Raw genomic sequence first — 19170 nt, forward strand, 5'->3', positions numbered from 1 at the left:
AGACTGTTAAAACTCTGCACGTTTGTGCTTCCACCCCATCCCTTTCATAAGGACACACAGTGTCAACCCTGGCCTTTCCTACCCCGGCCCGCTCCCTACCAACCTCACACTGTCACTACCATGTTGCGGTACAGTAGATTAGATGAAACAAATAGAACAGTGTTTCCCACTGCTTTCCAAGCGTTTAATTATCTCTCGCCTATATATTTCATTCAGCCAACAACCGAGAGCGCGGAAATCTAGCAAAAACCAATGGCTGGGAGGAGGAAAAAAATGGTGTTTTGTCTGTCTGCGGGATAGCTAATGGGAGTTATTTTGGGTTCGGGAGCACATGCATGCGTGCGTGTGTTAATGTAGACTGACCACTGTGCCCGTCGAGGCGGGATGCTGCCAAGCTGCTTTAACCGGCCTGGTTTCATTACAAGGTGCTAACCGAGCTCTGTGATGCCTGTTGGGGTTCTTCCGTCACTCAGTCAGACTGTTTGGCCTCCCTAACGCTCCAGACACAAACTGATTAAAAACGCTTCTCCATCCAGGTCTGGAGCTACTGTCACTCACCATGTTATGATGAGCAACTGTGACCAGTATCTGACTGTCCACTTTACATCAGCTATTTAAAAAATGTAAATATGTTTTGCTGTTAAACTTATAGGATTAGTAATGATGCACATAGTTGCTGAATACAATACAATCGAACAGTATCATATTGTGCTTCAACCAGTACCTACTGTTTACAAAATGTCCCATGTTAGTTAGCATTATAGCACACTATAATTGCATTAGATTTACTGTGGCCATAAGGTACAACCTTTCTTTTCAACAGGGTGTTTTAAATCCGGGCCCATGAATAGAGAGAAAAACCTTCTGGGAGGTATCTGCCATGCATCATGGGACAGTTTGACAACAGTGACCCTGTTCAAACTGGTAACTGCCATCCGACCGTCTGCTACCATCAGATTGGCATCTGTGGCCCTTTAGTGGGTGGTATTCTGGTACAGGGACGAACAACAAAACCAGTTCCCAATGCCCATCTGAAAGCAGCAGGAAAAAGAACATCAAAAAGGCGTAAATTCCACTTCTTCCATTTTGATCAAGTGAAGCATAGAAAGAAATGTAATAATCTCAAGTGGCAAGGGTTTACACCATTGATGTTGTTACTTCTGCATGGTGGGGCCCATGGAGCTGGTATCGGGGGGCTATACAAACCGACTGAAGGAGGGAGAGTTTTAGGAGAGGCCATATGGACGAGGTCTTTTGCTTTGGAGCCTTTCAATAGACAGCTTAGCGCTTGTTTATGCAGTCTCGCTCAATGCTGTGTGAAATTCCTGCTCTGGCTTCAGCAGTTGCCTTTCAAAGCCGGACTGTGGCAATAGGCTACCATATGCGCTGCTGTTCTCAACAGACATACCTCAACAACGTTTTCATAGCGCGTGAAATAATGCCTTTGTGTTGTAGCATACTGGTGTAGAGCCAGTTATAGAGAAAGTATTGGTTGGGGTTCAACTAAACCAAAGTAATGCTGAATTTCTGTACAATGACAGTGGCAGTGAAATTCCGTGTTTAAAACACACAAAATGTTCAAACAAAAAACCTATGTAAAAAAAAAAAAAAAAACACTACAAAATTCATGGAATTGTTTCATTCTACGAAAAAATTATCAGTAGCTCTCATCTGGTGAGGACGGTATAGTGGTATAAATCTGCCTTCAGGCAGTGAAAGCTGTGTTTTTTCAACTATTAATTACCATTCAATTACAATATCATTACACACCATGATCATCTGGGCTCCGGCGTCATGTCTGCATCCCAAACGGCACCCTAGTCTCTAAATAGCTCTATGGGCCCTGATGAAAAGTAATGCATTATATAGGGAATAAGGTGTCATTTGGGACCTAGCCCATGACTACAGAGTGAGCTAAACTCAGTGGATACAGTCATTTGGATTCTCTGGCCCATCACACTGACTGACCGCTAATACTAAACAAAACTCAGACGCCTGAAGAAAGGCTTAATAAAAAATAACATTGTGTATGTAGGACAGTACAGTATGTTTTTATTCAGCTGTGTGTGTGTGTGTGTGTGTGTGTGTGTGTGTGTGTGTGTGTGTGTAGGTGTGTGTGTAGGTGTGTGTGTAGGTGTGTGTGTAGGTGTGTGTGTAGGTGTGTGTGTGTTTGACTGTAGGGTGATAGGGAGAACCAAGGCATGTCAGAATGTATGGAGGGTGTTTGTGTGCCTTGCAAAATAATTCCAGCTTTTTGTTTGTTTTGTAGATAAACATGCTGTCACGCCCTGAGTTGTTTCACCTGTCTTTGTGCTCGTCTCCACCCCCCTCCAGGTGTCGCCCATCTTCCCCATTATCCCCTGTGTATTTATACCTGTGTTCCCTGTTTGTCTGTTGCCAGTTCGTTTTGTTCGTGGAACCTACCAGCGTTTTGTTTCCCTGCTCCTGCCTGTTCCTTACTCCTGTTTTCTAGTTTCCCAATTCTGACTGTTCTGCCTGCCTTGACCCCTGCCTGCCTTGACCTGTCATTTGCCTGCCCCTGTTTAAAGAATAAACTTTAGTTTCTTCAACACTGTCTGCACCTGGGTCCTACCTTAAAACTTGATACATGTCAGAAATTGGATGTTGGTGTGAATCCCATTTAGTAGACTTCTGAATAAATGTTGCTCCTGTTTTAAAGAACAACGAGACACCAACCTTTGACACTGCCGGAGCACTATGAAAGAGCACTATGAATTATCAATGATTAGCTAATTGAAATAAAAGTATTGGGGATGTTTTGTTTTAGCTGTAAGCCAACAGCAACATTTTTGATCAGTACAGAAAGGAGGCACATGGACATCGTGAAAATGCCACTACTCACCCCCTTGGTTTCCAGCAGCAGGTTAACACAAAAGAGTTGTAGAACGGCCATCGGGCAGTACAATTCATAGGAGAAAGAGAATATTGAATATTATGGTGCTTGTTATAGTATAAGATGTCATTCCTATAGGAGTAAGTTACATCCTGGACACTCCCTGAGGTTGTGGTCAGAAATATTAACTCCTTGTTTGTGTTCAGTTTTGTCTGCAGAATTTGTCAATTATGTATTATTTGATCGTTTGAATCATTTACAAAATTCATCCTATCATGGTTCACAACAGCTGGTTGTTGAGATTTTTTAACACCTTCCACCTTTAATCTTGGATAGAATCATACGTTTTGGAAACGGGGATAACCCGTCCTTTTTGTCACATGTTCTTCTCTAATCTGGCTCTCATGTCCCTCTGATAAAGGTGGGGAGTCTCTTTCCCTTCATCCCTCTATCTCCCTTCATCTCTCTGTCCCTACATCTCTCCATCCTCCATCATTTTAATTCGCTATGCTAAGAAGTTTACTAACTGCTTATTTGTTGTAGCTGAAGTGTCTGATTTCCTTAAGACCATTGTTTTGTAAGTGCTCAACTCTAACGCCAGAGTTTCAGTGGGAAGGGAGGGATTGATTTAACAAGCCAGCGGACCGGTCAGATAGAAATGAATACAGACGTGTTAGCCAATAGGTGGAGGAGAGGGGCTGTCGATGCACACTGGAGAGAATGCAGTATATTTAGTGGGGGTCTGAAGAATTTAAACCTGTGTCTTTAGAGTCCACCGCCTGTTTCCCCATTACTCACTGGGTAAATCAAGGAGGCCATTTACATTTACATTTTAGTCATTTAGCAGATGCTCTTATCCAGAGCGACTTACAGTAGTGAATGCATACATTTCTTTTTTTTTTCTCCTACTGGCCCCCCGTGGGAATCGAACCCACAACCCTGGCGTTGCAAACACCATGCGGACTTTGCAAACACCATGCTCTACCAACTGAGCCACAGGGAAGCCAAGAGTAGAGGGTATACACTTAATATGTTGATGTCACACTAAGTTTCCTCTTCATCTGTACAGTTTGGCAAAGTACTGACTATTCAAGAAGGTATTACGTATTTGTTTTTGGTAAAACATCAAACTGCAGAAATAAAACAAAAAAACGAAGCTACTGTATCTGGACTACTTTTCTGTGTGAATTAGCAACGTAACAGATAGGTTAGGGCCAGTGAAAGAGGAAGGGAGGACGGTAGGAGAAATATTGGAGGCTACTTACAGTGATGAAGTCCTGGTGAGAGCGTCAAACACATGGGAATAGAGTGCAAATGTTAGGCATCTGGAAAAAAAATGGGTCTAATTTATTACCTTAATATTTATGGTATATATCATAACTTTTTCATGTGCTCCGCATTAACTGTATTATAAGAACATCCTTCAATATAAGTACCAGATGGCTTTCAGAGGATCCTTATCTGAAGATCTCATCTTTAAACAAGGTCAATGACATCAACATTGCGATCTGACAGCTTTTGTGGAGGTGAAATGGTCCATGAAAACCTGATGTCTCAAGAGAGGGCGACAAGACAGCTACTATGTGCTGGTTCAATTCTGTGTGACAACGCTTGATGGGATTGACTGATAAGGGATCAAGCTACCTTTCCTGATGTTTGTTTTTTGTCTTTCAATCTCAGTAGCCTCAGTAGCTAGATGCCCATCAACCCCATCAACAGAGGCTCCCTTATCTGATCCTAGATGAAGAGAGGAAGCTCCCGTGTGCCATCATGCTGAATCCTATAGGAGGCCAGAGTGTGTGTGTTTAGTGTCAATCCTATGGGAGATGGGCTTGAAAATGTGCCAATCAAATGCATGGCTTTGGATAGACCAGATCAAAACAGGTTTACCCTAGTCCAGAGCCTTATATTTGGTATCTTCTTGGAGGCCGGGATGGGGCTGATGGTGAGGTAGAGGGTGAGGGTTAGGGGGAGGTAGTACCTTCTTTGAGGCCAGGCTGGAGTCCTGTGTGAGGAGCTGTCGGAGAGCAGCTGTGTTCCCCAGGGCACAGGATCGTAGCCAGTCCTTCTCCAGAGGATCCAACTGAATCCTGGGGAACACAGACTGAGTAGAGAGAGACAGAGAGAAAGATAATCAGTAGAAATGAAACAATGAAAATATTTTACACTTGTCTACAGTTGCTGGTAGAGTCTGACTAAAACTACACCATGCTAATATTCCCTAAAAGCTACACAAACATGATGTTTGTTGGTAATTTCACACCAAGAAGAGCATCTCTGAACAACTCTTGTCATTCTTCTTGAGAAACAAAACAATCTCTTTCACTCAGCCTATAATTATTTCACATCATTTTCACTACAATCCTCAGCTTTCTTCCAAAGCACACATTTTTTCATCCAGTCTGAAGACTCTCCCGGGCTGTGTCCCAAAGTACCTTATTGCCTACATAGTGCAGTACTTCGCTGATCAGAAGTAGTGCACTATATAGGGAATAGGGTGCCATTTCTGAATCTTTCATGAGCCTCTGCTTGCAAGGTGATGAGTAGGGAGGACAATCCATTTATCTTCACCGAGTGGAAAGGCTATTATCAGTGGGAAGTGAGGGAATTATTCCCGATAGTAAACAAACAAAGCCAACTAATAAAGTAGATAAGGATCTATATGCAGGCAGGGAATCTGTGGTAGAAACGGCAGGTACTCGCTCCAGGGCTAAAGAGAGGCAACCAACCCAAATCTGGCTTAAGCTGGCAAATCAAGGTCAATGATTAACTTGAGGGGATTTTCAGCATTCGAGGCTGAGGCAAAGACGAATTGTCAACACTGCTACTCTGAATAGTAGAGCATCAATCTAACAAACAGAGCGACATGAGTACCTTTGAGTGCACTCGCTTGTGCAAACCAATCTAAAAATATTGATGTCTTTTTTTAGGTTGTAGAATCATATTAAACTTTTCTGAAAGTCCCAGCCCCACCACCCACCCCCCTGTTATGTTTGACCTTTATCCGTGCCCGTGGGCTGGGTGGGTGGTCTGATACCATTAGTGGTGTTTATTGACCAGCAGGACAGCGTGAATGAGAGAGAAGCAGAGAGCCAGGCTTTAATCAGTGGCCTGCCAGGGAGGGCCTCTTCTTCACAGTTCACCTGTTTACACTGGCCATGCAGGTGTCAGCTCCACATTAATTATAAAATCCTGCCTCTCTACCTTTCACCCTGGGAGGCTGTCCCTCAGCCTGACAACAGCACCACAGTGGGGGGAATGGTGGGAGCAGAGAGGCAGAGTTAGCTAGAGGATAGAGGGCGGGAGGGACACTTTGAAAGAAAGTGAGAGGACATACAGTATAACAAGTGAGCATAATGCGGTATGGCAACGCCAGGGTCGTGGGTTCGATTTCAGCGGCGGCTACCCATACAGAGCGGGAATGAGGGAAGAAAAATGTATTCAAATTTAAAATGATAGTTTTCATACTATTTGTGTAACTGGAGAAGTCTCCACGTTTTTCCAAAGCCAATATACAGTAAGAGACTGTAGTAAAGTAGGTCTAATTATGGACACGAACCCCTAGTGTTATGATGAGCATCACTGTAGGGACCCATCTCACTCTCCTACCTTCTTATGGGTACCGTTCTCTAATTACCCCACTTCCTCTCTCCCGCACCCTCTTTCTCCCTCCCTCCATCCTTCCCCTCTCGTTCAGTTATAGGAGATACCCTGCTATTTCCATCGATGGCTCCTCTCAGGCCCCTGCTGCTTCCAGTCAGTGAGAGGTAGGAGGCTGTCACAGCCAATGAGCAAATGAGTCTGTGTCCCACCACGGAGGAAGACAGGAGTGATTATGGGATATCACCATGGGAACGGCGTGGGGGAAAAGAGGCTCCATTTCATCCTGATGGCAGCTCAGAATACTGACGGCCTCCCAATGCCCCACGAACACACTGCCTGTTAGACTGCTGTTCGCTGTTCTCTCTCTCATATATGTAAACACACACTCACACAACGTTTTTGGGTAATGCATAGACAGGAAGATACTCTCTTATATTGGAATAGAATACATGGCACCAGAATGCTGAGCATACCATGACAGACGATGCAGCCACACTTCTGGTATCTTCTTCCTGGACATATCCCTCGCTCTAAAACAGAAGAAGAATCAGGAGTTAGCATGAGCATCAGAGATTTCGAGAATTTTTTTTTGTTGCAACATTTGTGGCAAATAACAGTACTATTTCCATATTGTCAATTATAAAATATTTGGACAAAAACGCCTCTGTGCTTAAATTTTTGGGTATGAACCTCCCTTAGGGAAAAGGAAAAGAGGGAATATATAATGAATCTATTAAAATCCTAAAATGATTCTCTAAATTCTCAAAGGCTTCCCAAAACACAGAGACGAAACTGCTTTCATCTTCAAACTGACATCTTTATTTCCAGTCTACAGTCAGATGAGGTCTCTAGTGATTAATGAGCAAGCTTGATTTTTGGTTTAATTCTTTCATTTTCTAAAATCCTTTGTTTCGTTTCGACCGATCAACGCTCCCTCTCTCTCTCTCTCTCATTACTATGCTGTGTGATTACCTTCAGAAACATAAACAAACTAGAGCACATCTTGCATTGTTGAGGTAAGCTGTCAATGAGGAGTTTAATCATTGTATTTCAAGACGGAGGACTTTAGTAATATACTTCTTGTAGCTTACGTGAGCACACAGGGAAGGAAGAAAAAAACCTACGGAGGACGTTGTGGGTTGTTATTAATATTAAAGGGAGACTACACTCAAAAACTATCTTTCATATGATGCAAAACGCATCATCAAGGCAAGTTTTGCTCCGTAATGAAAGTGCTCCATTGTGAAAACTGCTGACATGCATACTTTTTGGGGATTGTATTAATAGTGGACTAATGAACAAACATTTTTGAGTGTATCATTCCTTGAAACATGCCCACTCCTGCTATACCCTACTTGGTGTTACCTTATCCCCCATCCTGTCAATTCTAACCCCTCTTTTCCTAACAATACCTCTATTTTGAAATGTGAAATGTACCAGCTCGATTTGGCATTGATGATGTAACTTTTTGTGATGACAGTTTTGGTAAACAGTATCTATCTATATATATCTATATATATCTAAAGACAAGCCTTTGATCAACCAATATATATATATATATTTAAACATTTTATTTTTTTTTTTAAACATGGAAAAAAAGACCCAAGAGGGGTGGGGAAGACCAAGAGTTCTTGAGAAGCCCACCATAACACTCCCTCCCTTATCCATCCCCCAATTCTCTCCACAGCATGAGAGCATCATCGCAGAAACCCCTAGTGTTGTGATGGATGCTTGCTGTTTTGAAATGGACACGATGGCAATGCCTTGTCAGAGAGGGAGGGGGAAATATCCCAGGAGAGAGAGGGAAGGAGGGTGCCTCAACTTTCCTCATTAGCAACCTAAGGACAGATTTTCATTGTGAAAATTACATTTCTTTATGGTGATGGGTTACCAGCACATCATTAGACAGTCAACCACAAATGAAAGGGTAAAATATTCACCAAACCAAGGAATGAGGAAATAGAAATACTTGAAATTACCTCTACTCCTTTTCTCCATACAACATCACCATCCAGCCTTCCTTCCTTCCTTCCTTCCTTTCACATCCACAGCCTCTAAATATGGGCCAATGAGATAGAAAAAAATAAACTTTCTCTGTGTTGATAAATGAATGAGGCTCCTCTCCTCTACCTCGGCTGAATAAAGTGGCCAGCTCTTAGCATAACAAAGCCATTTGCCAGCCTGCCCTGCACTTCCACTCCTCTATCTGCTCACACTGTCTAAACACAGGTGTTTCACTTTCTCTTCATTTTCTCTTCTTTCTCCTCCCTCGCTTTCGAACACAATGCGAGCCCCCTTTGGATGCACTGACAGCTTAAGAGGGGGGCAGAGGGGGGCATCCGACCTCTCTTCCATTCAGGAGTAGAGGAGTAGCTAGTCTCCCTAATTAGCTGTGTGTTTACGGGGCCACTCGATTCCGTCAAGGAAACTCTACATTCTGCTTGAGCAATTAGAGTTGCGTATGAAAAAGGAGGGACTTTGTAGAATACAAAAGAAAGAAGAATAGTTAAGGACACAGAGAAAAAGAGAGCGAGATAGCAAGAAAAAGAGAGAGTCAGGGTAGTATTATGAACATATTATACAACCGCAATCTGAACAGGAAAAAAGCCTGGTCCCTTCATGTATAAAAGAGGTGTGGTATACTGAGTGGACTAAACATTAGGCACACCTGCTCTTTCCATTTGAAAGACTGACCAAGTGAATCCAGGTGAAAGCTATGATCCCTTATTGATGTCATTGTTAAACCCACTTCAATCAGCGTAGATGAAGAGGAGGAGACGGGTTAAAGAGACAGTTGAGACATGGATTGTGTATATGTGCCATTCAGAGGGTGAATGGGCAAGACAATTGAGGCTGTTCTGAGGGCAAAAAGGGGGGGGGGGGGGGTGCAACTCAATAATAGGAAGGTGTGCTTAATGTTTTGTACACTCAGTGTATATCAGTGTTGTGTGTCCCCTCACCAACCTATACAGAATAAAACAATATTGACCCAAAGGAGCCTGAGAGATCCACATCCCTTTTCCATCACCAAAGCCAGTTAATGACTGACGCGACTGTTTTCAGCTTTTCTCATCGTCAAAAACAAGAGAGAAAACATCCAACAATGAATACATTATTTTGTAGTAACAAGAGAGATAAAGGCTAGCTTTGTAATTTCAGAAACTTGAAGTTCAGGTTTTATCAAGACCCTCAAAAGACAAGCCTTTGATCATCCAATTAAATGTAATTAACTGTCTTGTCCATCATAGTGTTTTCATCTTATTTGATTAAGGTATTAGGCAGAAACATTAATGCAAAATAATTCAGAAATAAAATAAAAATAAGAGTGTTGTAGTAGAAAGAGTTTTGCCTTATAATCTATAAGATTTTATAGCCAATTTCCATTTCTACGGAATTTACTTTGGGAACACCTGAGGCGCTAAATGATTTACTTTGCCTATGTCCCAAGCCATATTCCCAACATAGAGCTTATAGGGCCCTGGTCAAAAGTAACTATGGACTATGTAAGGAGTAGGGTGCTATTTGGGATGCAGTCAATAACAACAGAAACCCACTACTCTCTGGTTTTTGCACTACTTCCCTTTTAATTACTCTTACCCTTTTTTTCTCCCCAATTTCGGAGTTACAATCTTGTTCCATCGCTGCAACTCCCCTACGGACTCGGGAGAAGCGAAGGTCAAAAGCCATGCGTCCTCCGAAACACAACCCTGCAGACTCTGCTTCTTGACACACTGCTTGCTTAACCCGGAAGCCAGGAAACACCATCCAGCTGGTGACCGAAGTCAGCTTGCAGGCACCCGGCCTGCCACAACGAGTCACTAGAGCCAAACCCTCCTCTAACCCGGACGATACTGGGGCAAATGTGCACCGCCTCATGGGTCTCTCAGTCACGGCCGGCTGTGACACAGCCTGGGATCGAACCCGGGTCTGTAGTGACGCCTCAAGCACTGCGTTAGACCGCTGCGCCACTCGGGAGGCCCCTATTATTAAAATCTAAAGTTAGCCCTGCAGTCATGATTTAATAATTCGGTCTGAAAATTAAATGGCCTAAATAGTCGAGTGAGATGGAAAGGAACAAGTGGGGGCTTACAGCCTACTCTCTAATCACACAGTAGTTAGGGAAGTCAACTTTTGCTGATGCATGTCTAAGCTACGTCTATGCTACTAACGAGGATATCAACATTAACTCTCACACATTTCCTTTGGCATAATGTCCAAGGTGGTGGCACTGGCTCATTTGCCCCATAATAGTTAAGAAAGTCAATGGAGCACCATTTATAAATAATGAATGTACAGTGTTAGTAAAGGAAAGGAGGTTTACTTAGAAACATTTGAGTTATTTCTGAATACTGATACTGATTTAACTACGATAATACATCAAGGTAGCAAGTTATAAGTTGAAGATGTGTCAACACAATGACTGTTACGAATCAAGCATATCAATGGTAGTTATTCCTTCTTGGTTGAGGATTTCAATTTATGATTTGTAATTGAAAAAACCCCTCCAGCACCAACAGGCAATATAAACAAAGCAATGCCCCCCTAAAAAAAAAACATTCCTGAAAAAAATTACGGCAATAACTCTTCTGGTAACTAATGAAAAATCTCAGACACATTAACATATTAATTGAGATTTTGACAACAGGGCTGCAGCAGTGATGAGCATATTCAAATTGGGCTTTCAGGAACGCTCAAGGAGCTAAATTAAATGAGAGGGGAAAAATAAGATAACAGTACCGTCAGCACGTACACTAGGGTCAGACCACACGCTTCTGGAGTTTAGAAAAAAGCACTTATCTCAAACCAGAGAACCCACAGCTTATGTCATCTGCCCTTCCATTCAGAGGATCTAGCGTATGATTGTTTGAGGAATGAAAAAGCCATTTTGGCGTCGGCGGGCGTGAAAGAGAGTGCCTGTTCTGTAGCATGGCCCCGCGTTGTCAAAGCCTCCGAGGGTCACCAAGGTCAGGGGAATTATGATTTGACGAGCGCTCTGCCCGATGTCTGAAACAACGATACAGCCTCGCTGCTCATTGGAGAGGTGCCATGGTTCCATATTCCCAGCTGACCTCTGGATAAAGCGGTCCTTTTTTCAGCGATAATGAAACTGGATAGCTCTGAGGTGAGACATGAATGTTTTGTTAACAAAGGAATATCTGTGTCGTTTGGTTAGAGAGGTACATCTTGGGAAGATGAGGGTCTTGGTGAATGAGAGCCCACCTAGGCCAATCTCTTACAGCTTGTCGTGGCTTTATCAGACTGGGCCCAGGTGCCATAAACACAATAGGCTATCAACAAAATGGATGCTGTCAGGAAGAAGGGAATCGATGGCAGAGAAAGCATCTGAATGCTATTCTGATATGTGCTTCAGAGCTCGCTTTACATAACACTGTAATGGCAATGACATATCACCTGTCAAGACAAAGTCACCATGAGAGTACCTGGAGGGGTGCTCTCATTTGATCTATCAGGGCTCTAACTCCTCTAGCTCCAGAATGAGACAGGGTGCACTACAGTGCCTTCTTCACCACACTGTCTGTGTGGGTGGACTATTTCAGATTGTCAGCGATGTTTACGCCGAGGAACTTGAAGCTTTTCACCTTCTCCACTGCGGTCCCGCTGATGTGGATGGGGGCGTGCTACCCCTTATGTTTCCTGAAACCCACAATCAGCTCCTTCGTTTTGTTGATGTTGAGGGAGAGGTTATTTTCCTGGCACCACTCCGCCAGGGCTCTCACCTCCACCCTGTAGGCTGTCTCATCATTGTTGGTAATCAGGCCTACTACTGTTGTGTCATCTGCAAACTTGATGACTGAGTTGAAGGCGTGCATGACCACGCAGTCAGGGGTGAACATGGAGTACAGGAGGGGGCTGAGCACGCACCCTTGTGGGGCCCCTGTGTTGAGGATCAGCATAGTGGAGGTGTTGTTGCCTACCTTCACCACCTAGGGTTAGCCCGTCAGGAAGTCCAAGACTCAGTCGCACAAGGCGGGGTTCAGACCCAGGGCCTCAAGCTTAATAATGAGCTTGATGATCAGCATTCTTACATAGGTATTCCTCTTGTTCAGATGGGATAGGGCAGCGTGCAGTGCGATGGCGATTGCATCGTCTCTGGATCTATTGGGGACGTATAGAAATTGAAGTGGGTCTAGGGTGTCAGGTAAGGTGGAGGTGATATGATCTTTAACTAGCCTCTTAAAGCACTTCAGTTGCGCCAGCTGATCGTGGTGTTGGCGAAGTAGGTCTTCCTGTTCGACCGACCATCTGGGAGATGTCTCGGTTGGCTGCTGCTTCCATTCTGTGAGGCAATATTCTGTAACGTAGACGCAGGGAGTCAGGAAGCAATGTTTAATGACGAAGAACATGGAGCGATACAAAACTAGAGAAGCGTCTAACACGGAAACATAAACAATATTGCCTGGTGGATGATAACAACGGAGTGCTAGATAAAGGGGAAGTAATCAGGGAGGTGATGAAGTCCCGGTGGGCCTAATAATGAGGCGCAGGTGTGCATAATGAAGGTTGCCAGGTGTGTGTAAATATGGGTTGCCAGGCCCAATGGTTAGTAGACCGGCGACGTCGAGCGCTGGAGAGGGGAAGTGGGAGTAGATGTGACAGTTACTGAGATTTACCGCCCAAAAGTAACTCCCTTTTCCCGTGATAAATTACTGAGAGAAAGTGGTAAATTATTTCTATGAACAACATGGCGTGAAAAGGAACTGTTAAATTATATGGCTTCTCTACGGCCTCTGCGTGATGAATCATCAACGCTCATGGTGGGAACAGACAGACCATCTCAGTATGGAACGCAGTTCAGAATGCATGTAGACCAACGTATCATCTCATCATGGTAACTTTTTTCTTGTGACAAGGAGGCCTACATTTGCTACAACACCGTCTATGCTACAGTAATATAAAGACTGAATGCGCGTCTAATTTACCCATCTAAATCTGGCTTTCGGGGGTCACTTTGTTTTTTAATTGTAAAGATATTTTGTTTTTTTAAATTGCAACTGCAGAGTTTTAAAACAGCCTATCACTCGAATATTGTTTCTTTAAATCAGTTCACGTGCCAGAATTCTATCGCAGTCTTTCTCTCTATCAACTCCATTCAAATTGCATCCAAAATATATAATCCTGATCTAGATTGATACTGTATATAGCCCTATATATAAAGTGCATCCGGAAAGCATTCAGACCCCTTCACTTTTTCCACATTTTGTTACGTTACAGCCTTATTCTAAAATTGATTAAATTGTTTTTTTCCCCCTCAATCTACAAACAATACCCCATATAGCAAAAACTGTTTTTAATACATTTTTCCAAATGTATCACAAATACATAACTGAAATATTACATTTACGTAAGTATTCAGACCCTTTACCTTTGACAGCGATTACAGCCTTAAGTTTTCTTGGGTATGACACTATAAGCTTGGCACACCTGTATTTGGGGAGTTTCTCCCATTCTTCTCTGCATATCCTCTCAAGCTCTGTCAGGTTGGATGTGGAGCATCACATCTTGTTTCTCATGGTCTGAGAGTCTTTTGGCAAACTCAAAGTGGGCTGTCATGTGTCTTTTACTGAGGATTGCCTTCAGTCTGGCCTCTCTACCATAAAGGCCTGATTGGTGGAGTGCTGCAGAGATGGTTGTCCTTCTGGAAGGTTCTCCCATCTCCACAGAGGAACTCTGGAGCTCTGACAGAGTGACCATTGAGTTCTCGGTCACCTCCCTGACCAAGGCCCTTCTCCCCCGATTGCTCAGTTTGGTCGGGTGGCCAGCTCTAGGAAGAGTCTTGGTGCTTCCAAACTTCTTTCATTTAAGAATGCTGGAGGCCACTGTGTTCTTGGGGACCTTCAATGCTGCACACATGTTTTGGTACCCTTCCCCAGATCTGTGCCTCAACACAATCCTGTCTTGGAGTTCTACGGACAATTCCTTCGACCTCATGGCTTGGTTTTTGCTCTGACATGCAATGTCAACTGTGGGACCTTATATAAACAGGTGTGTGCCTTTCCAAATCATGTCCGATCAATCGAATTTACCACAGGTGGACTCCAATGAAGTTGTAGAAACATCTCAAGGATGATCAATGGAAACAGGCTGGACCTGAGCTCAAATTCGAGTCTCATAGCATAGGGTCTGAATACTTATGTATTTGTGTGTTTTATTTTTTAAATACATTTGCTAAAATGTCTAAAATCCTGTTTTCACTTTGTCGTTATGGGGTAATTAATCCATTTTAGAATAAGGCTGCAACGTAACAAAACGTCGTAAAAGTGAAGGGGTCTGAATACTTTTCCGAATGCACTGCATGCTACCTCTTTGTGATGTAATTCAGAAACACAATGTCAAACTTTCAATGCTATTGCAGACGACACACTGCAAATTGCAAATAAACGTGGTGAAGCCCGAAAACTGCCTGGCATGGCGGCAAATATTTTACTTTTAAACTCGGACAAAACAGAGATGCTAGTTCTAGTTTTCTTGAAACAACGACATCTGCTGTTGGATCTGACAATGAATCTTCATGGATTGTCTTACTCTTGTTGGGTTCAACATTTTGAACATTGAGATGTTAAATAAATGATAGAGAAAGAAGCATAGAATCAAAGGAGAAAGTTAGGGGTTCTCTGCAGAAAGACAGAGAGCTGTGGAATGTGTTGAGGGACGGGAGCAGAGCACCGTGTTGATATAGGGAAGACAGATGGATATCTGCGGATTAGGCGAAGGAGGGGTTGAGGGCAGGAGGTGAGGGGTGAGGTCAGTTCCCCTGAAGGGAGTAATCAGGGTTAGTATCTGGTTACCTTCTTTCTCTTGGGCATAAACTAAGGATTGGAGAGAGGGAGTGTCTTAAGTAGGATGTATATAACCAATGGAGAGAAATGTTTTGCTGTCTGATTACAGCTGTACATAACCTTTGGGAAGAATTAAACTTGGTTGAAGCTTCTCTAGTGTCCGTGGGTTATTTACTCTGAAAAATAAGAACCTAACACTCTGTATCCTGATCTCTCTTTTGACGAACATATCAAAAATATTTCAAGAGCAGCTTTTTTTTCCATCTTCGTAGCATTTGAAGAATCAGAAACTTTTTGTCCAAAAACGATGCAGAAAAGCTCATCCACGCTTTTGTCACTTCAAGATTATACTACTGTAATGCTCTACCGCGTGCTACCCAGATAAGGCAGTAAATAAACTTCAGCTAGTGCCAAAAACGTCTGCTAGAACTTTGACTAGAACCAAAATATTTGATCATATTACTCCTGTGCTAGCCTGTTAAGGCTAGGGCTGATTTCAAGGTTTTACTGTTAACCTACAAAGCATTTCTACTACTTATCTCTCCGATTAGGTCCTGCCGTACATACTTTACACGTACGATATGGTCACAAGACGCATGCCTCCTTATTGTTCCTCGAATTTCAAAGCAAACAGATGGAGGCAGGGCTTTCTCCAATAGAGCAACATTTTTATTGAATGGTCTTCCTTTCCATGTCAGAGACGAAGACACGGTCACAACCTTTAAGTCTTTACTGAAGACTCATCTCTTCAGTAGATCCTATAATTGAGTGTAGTCTGGCCCAGGGGTGTGAAGGTGAACGACAAGGCACTGGAGTAACCAACCACCCTTGCTGTATCTGCCTAGCCGGCTCCCCTCTCTCCACTGTGATTGTCTGCCTCTGACCCTATTACGGGCCTGAGTTACTGGCCTGCTCTCGCTCTCCCATGTCGTCCCTAAGAGGGTGCATCATGTCATGACAGGCTTTTTTTGCTATACTTGACTTAAATGGGTTGAGTCACTGACGTGATCTTCCTGTCCGGTTTTGTGCCCCATCGGGCTTGTGCAGTGGGGGAGATCTTCGTGGGCTATACCCTGCATTGTCTCTGGGTAGTAAGTTGTGCTTTGGCAAAGTGGGTGAAGTTATATCCTACCTTGTTGGCCCTGTCTGGGGGTAAATTTGGACAGGGCCACAGTGTCCCCCGACCCCCCCGTCTCAGTCCCCAGTAACTATACTGCAATAGTTAGGGCTAGAGGGCAGTCTGTCCTATCTGGTGTAATTCTCCTGTCTTATCCAGTGTCCTGTGTGATCTTAGGTATGCTCCGTCTAATTATCCTCTCTCCTTCTCTCTCTCTTTACCTAACCTCCTGGAGGACCTGAGCCCTAGGACCATGCCTCAGGACTACCTGGCCTGACGACTCCTGGCTGTCTATCTAATGTTCTCTCTCTCTATTTCGCTCTCTCACCTTCTGTTTCAACCTCTGAATACTCAGCTATGACAAGCCAACTGACATTTACTCCTGAGGTGCTGACCTGTTGCACCCGCTATAACCACAGTGACTATTATTTGACCCTGCTGGTCACATATAAACGTTTGAACAGCTTGAAAAATGATCTGGCGTAAATGACCGTGTACTCTTATAATCTCGACCCGGCCACCCCTCGGAGACTGGTTCCTCTCTAGGTTTCTTCCTAGGGAGTTTTTCCTAGCCACTGTGCTTCTACATCTGCATTGTTTGTTCCTTGGGGTTTTAGGCTGGGTATCTGTCTAAGCAATTTGATGTAAAAAGTGCTTTATAAAATACATTTTATTGATTTATTGATGAGCTTAACATTCAGGATGTGTGTTGCCCTCTTATGGAACTAAACCAGGGGAAACGTTTACATTTTTACATGTTAGTCATTTAGCAGACTCTCTTACCCAGAGTGACCTACAGTTAGTTAGTGCATTCATTTTAAGATAGCTAGGTGAGACAACCACATATCACAGTCATAGTAAGTCAATGTTTTCCTCAATAAAGAAGAAGTTATCAGCAAAGTCAGTGCAAGTAGGAAAAGTGCACGTTTAAAAAAATAAAATAAACGAGTACCTAGACTTGGACCCACGCCGCTTCTTCTGTGAGAAAATGTTGTACTCTACGGATGCTGCAGAGCATGAACCTGCAGGAGCGATTCACTGTTCTGATGTTTGCAGAGAACGACAGGGTGTTGTCCAGGGTCATGCCAAGGATCTTTGCACTTTGGGAGGGGGAAACAGTGGAGTTGTCAACCGTGATAAAGAGGTATTGGAGTGGGCAGGCTTTCCCCAGGAGGAAGAGCAGCTCCGTCTTGTCGAGGTTGAGCCTGACGTAGTGGGCCGACATCCAAGCTGAGATATCTGCCAGGCACACAGAGATGCATGTCGCCACCTGAGTGTCTGAAGTGGGAATGAGAAAAGTAATTGAGTATCATCTGCATAGCAATAATTGGAGAGACCATGTGAGGATATGACGGAGCCGAGTGACTTGGTGTATAGAGAAAAGAGGAGAGGTGCTTAGAACCGAGCCCTGGGGGACACCAGTAGTGAGAGCACGATGTGCAGACACAGATCCACTCCATGCCAGCTGGTAGGAGCGACCTGTCAGGTAGGATGCAATCCAGGAGTGTGCAGAACCTGAGATGCCCAGCCCTGAGAGGGTGGAGAGGAGGATTTGATGGTTCATGGTGTTGAAGGCAACAGATAGATTTAGGAGGATGAGAAAAGAGGAGAGTCAGCTTTGGCAGAGCAGAGAGCCTCCGTGACACAGAGGAGAGCAGTCTCAGTTGAGTGACTCATCTTGAAGCCTGACCGGTTAAAGTGAAGAAGATTGTTCTGGGTGAGATAACGAGAGAGCTGGTCAGAGATAGCCCGCTCAGGTTTTTTGGAAAGAAAAGAAAGAAGAGATACTGGTCTGTAGTTTTTTTTAATCAGAGGGGTCGAGTGTTGGTTTCTTGAGGAGGGGAGCGACTCTGGCCATCATGACATCAGAGGAGACGTAGCCATTGGTGAGGGATGAGTTGATGAGGGAAGTGAGGAATAGGAGAAGGTCTCCAGAGATGGAGTGTGGAGAAGGGGATGGGGTTGAGTGGGCAGGTTGTCGGGTGGCTGAACATCACTAGTTGCAGGATTTAACCTGGAGAGAGAGGGGCGAAAGAGGTCAAGGAGTAAGGTGGTTCTGTGTGAGTGGGCCCAGTGGACTCAGTAGGCTGAGTGAATGACGAGCGGATGTTGTCAACCTTTTTTTCAAAGTAGTTGACAAAGTCGATCACAGAGAGGGAGGAGGGATGGGGAGAAGGTGGAGGATTAAGGAGGGAGGAGAAGGTGGAAAATAGTTTCCCAGGGTTGGAGAAGAAGAGCATGTAGAGAGGAGGGAGTGGAAGGATGAAGTTTAGTTTTTCCTCCATTTTCACTCAGCTGCCCACAGCCTGTTCTGTGAGCACGCAGTGCAGGAGGAATGGTCGAGCCAGCCGGGAGGAAAGGGGAGAGTGGGAGTTAAATGAGTAATTGTGATGGCGCATGACCATCTGGGTAGGGGCTGAGTAGGTAGGGTTGGAGGAGAGTGGGAAGGAGAAAAAAATAAACAAAATAGTAAAATTGAAAATCTCAGTTTCGGAGAAATGAGTAATAGCAGTGTTCTCATGGGTAATCTATGTCTCAGCCTTGTTGACCACCGATTGGCAGTTCCAAACACTACCAGAGACTAGGAATTGCACATGGGTTGTGCGGGCAGGGTACACTAGATTAGAAGGGTTGCAGCCACGGAGTGGGGAGTTTCTGTAAAACCTAAAGGCAGAGGAGTGAACAGGAAATCACACATACTTGACAAAATTATACAATAGCAAAATCTGATCATCTGAAATATCTTGTTTCGGCGACTGTCTTCATTTTGGGCGACAACGCGGTGAAAAACTAAGGGA

The 19170-nt window shown here is 43.9% G+C and overlaps 1 protein-coding gene across 1 annotated transcript in view; it reads right to left on the reverse strand.

Moving 5' to 3' along the window:
• Positions 1-19170, reverse strand: part of LOC106573253 (uncharacterized) — a 30582-nt gene that overhangs the window by 1449 nt on the left and 9963 nt on the right. The window contains exons 3-5 of the mRNA XM_045696906.2: positions 6931-6987; positions 4836-4958; positions 4120-4131 (exon numbers count right to left, since the gene is read on the reverse strand). Coding sequence (XP_045552862.2) covers positions 4120-4131; positions 4836-4958; positions 6931-6987 — 192 coding nt within the window. The remainder of the gene's footprint in view (positions 1-4119; positions 4132-4835; positions 4959-6930; positions 6988-19170) is intronic.

Source organism: Salmo salar, chromosome 16 (genome assembly GCF_965601325.2).
Source record: "Salmo salar chromosome 16, fSalSal1, whole genome shotgun sequence".
In the NCBI taxonomy this organism is placed as follows: Eukaryota; Metazoa; Chordata; class Actinopteri; order Salmoniformes; family Salmonidae; genus Salmo; species Salmo salar.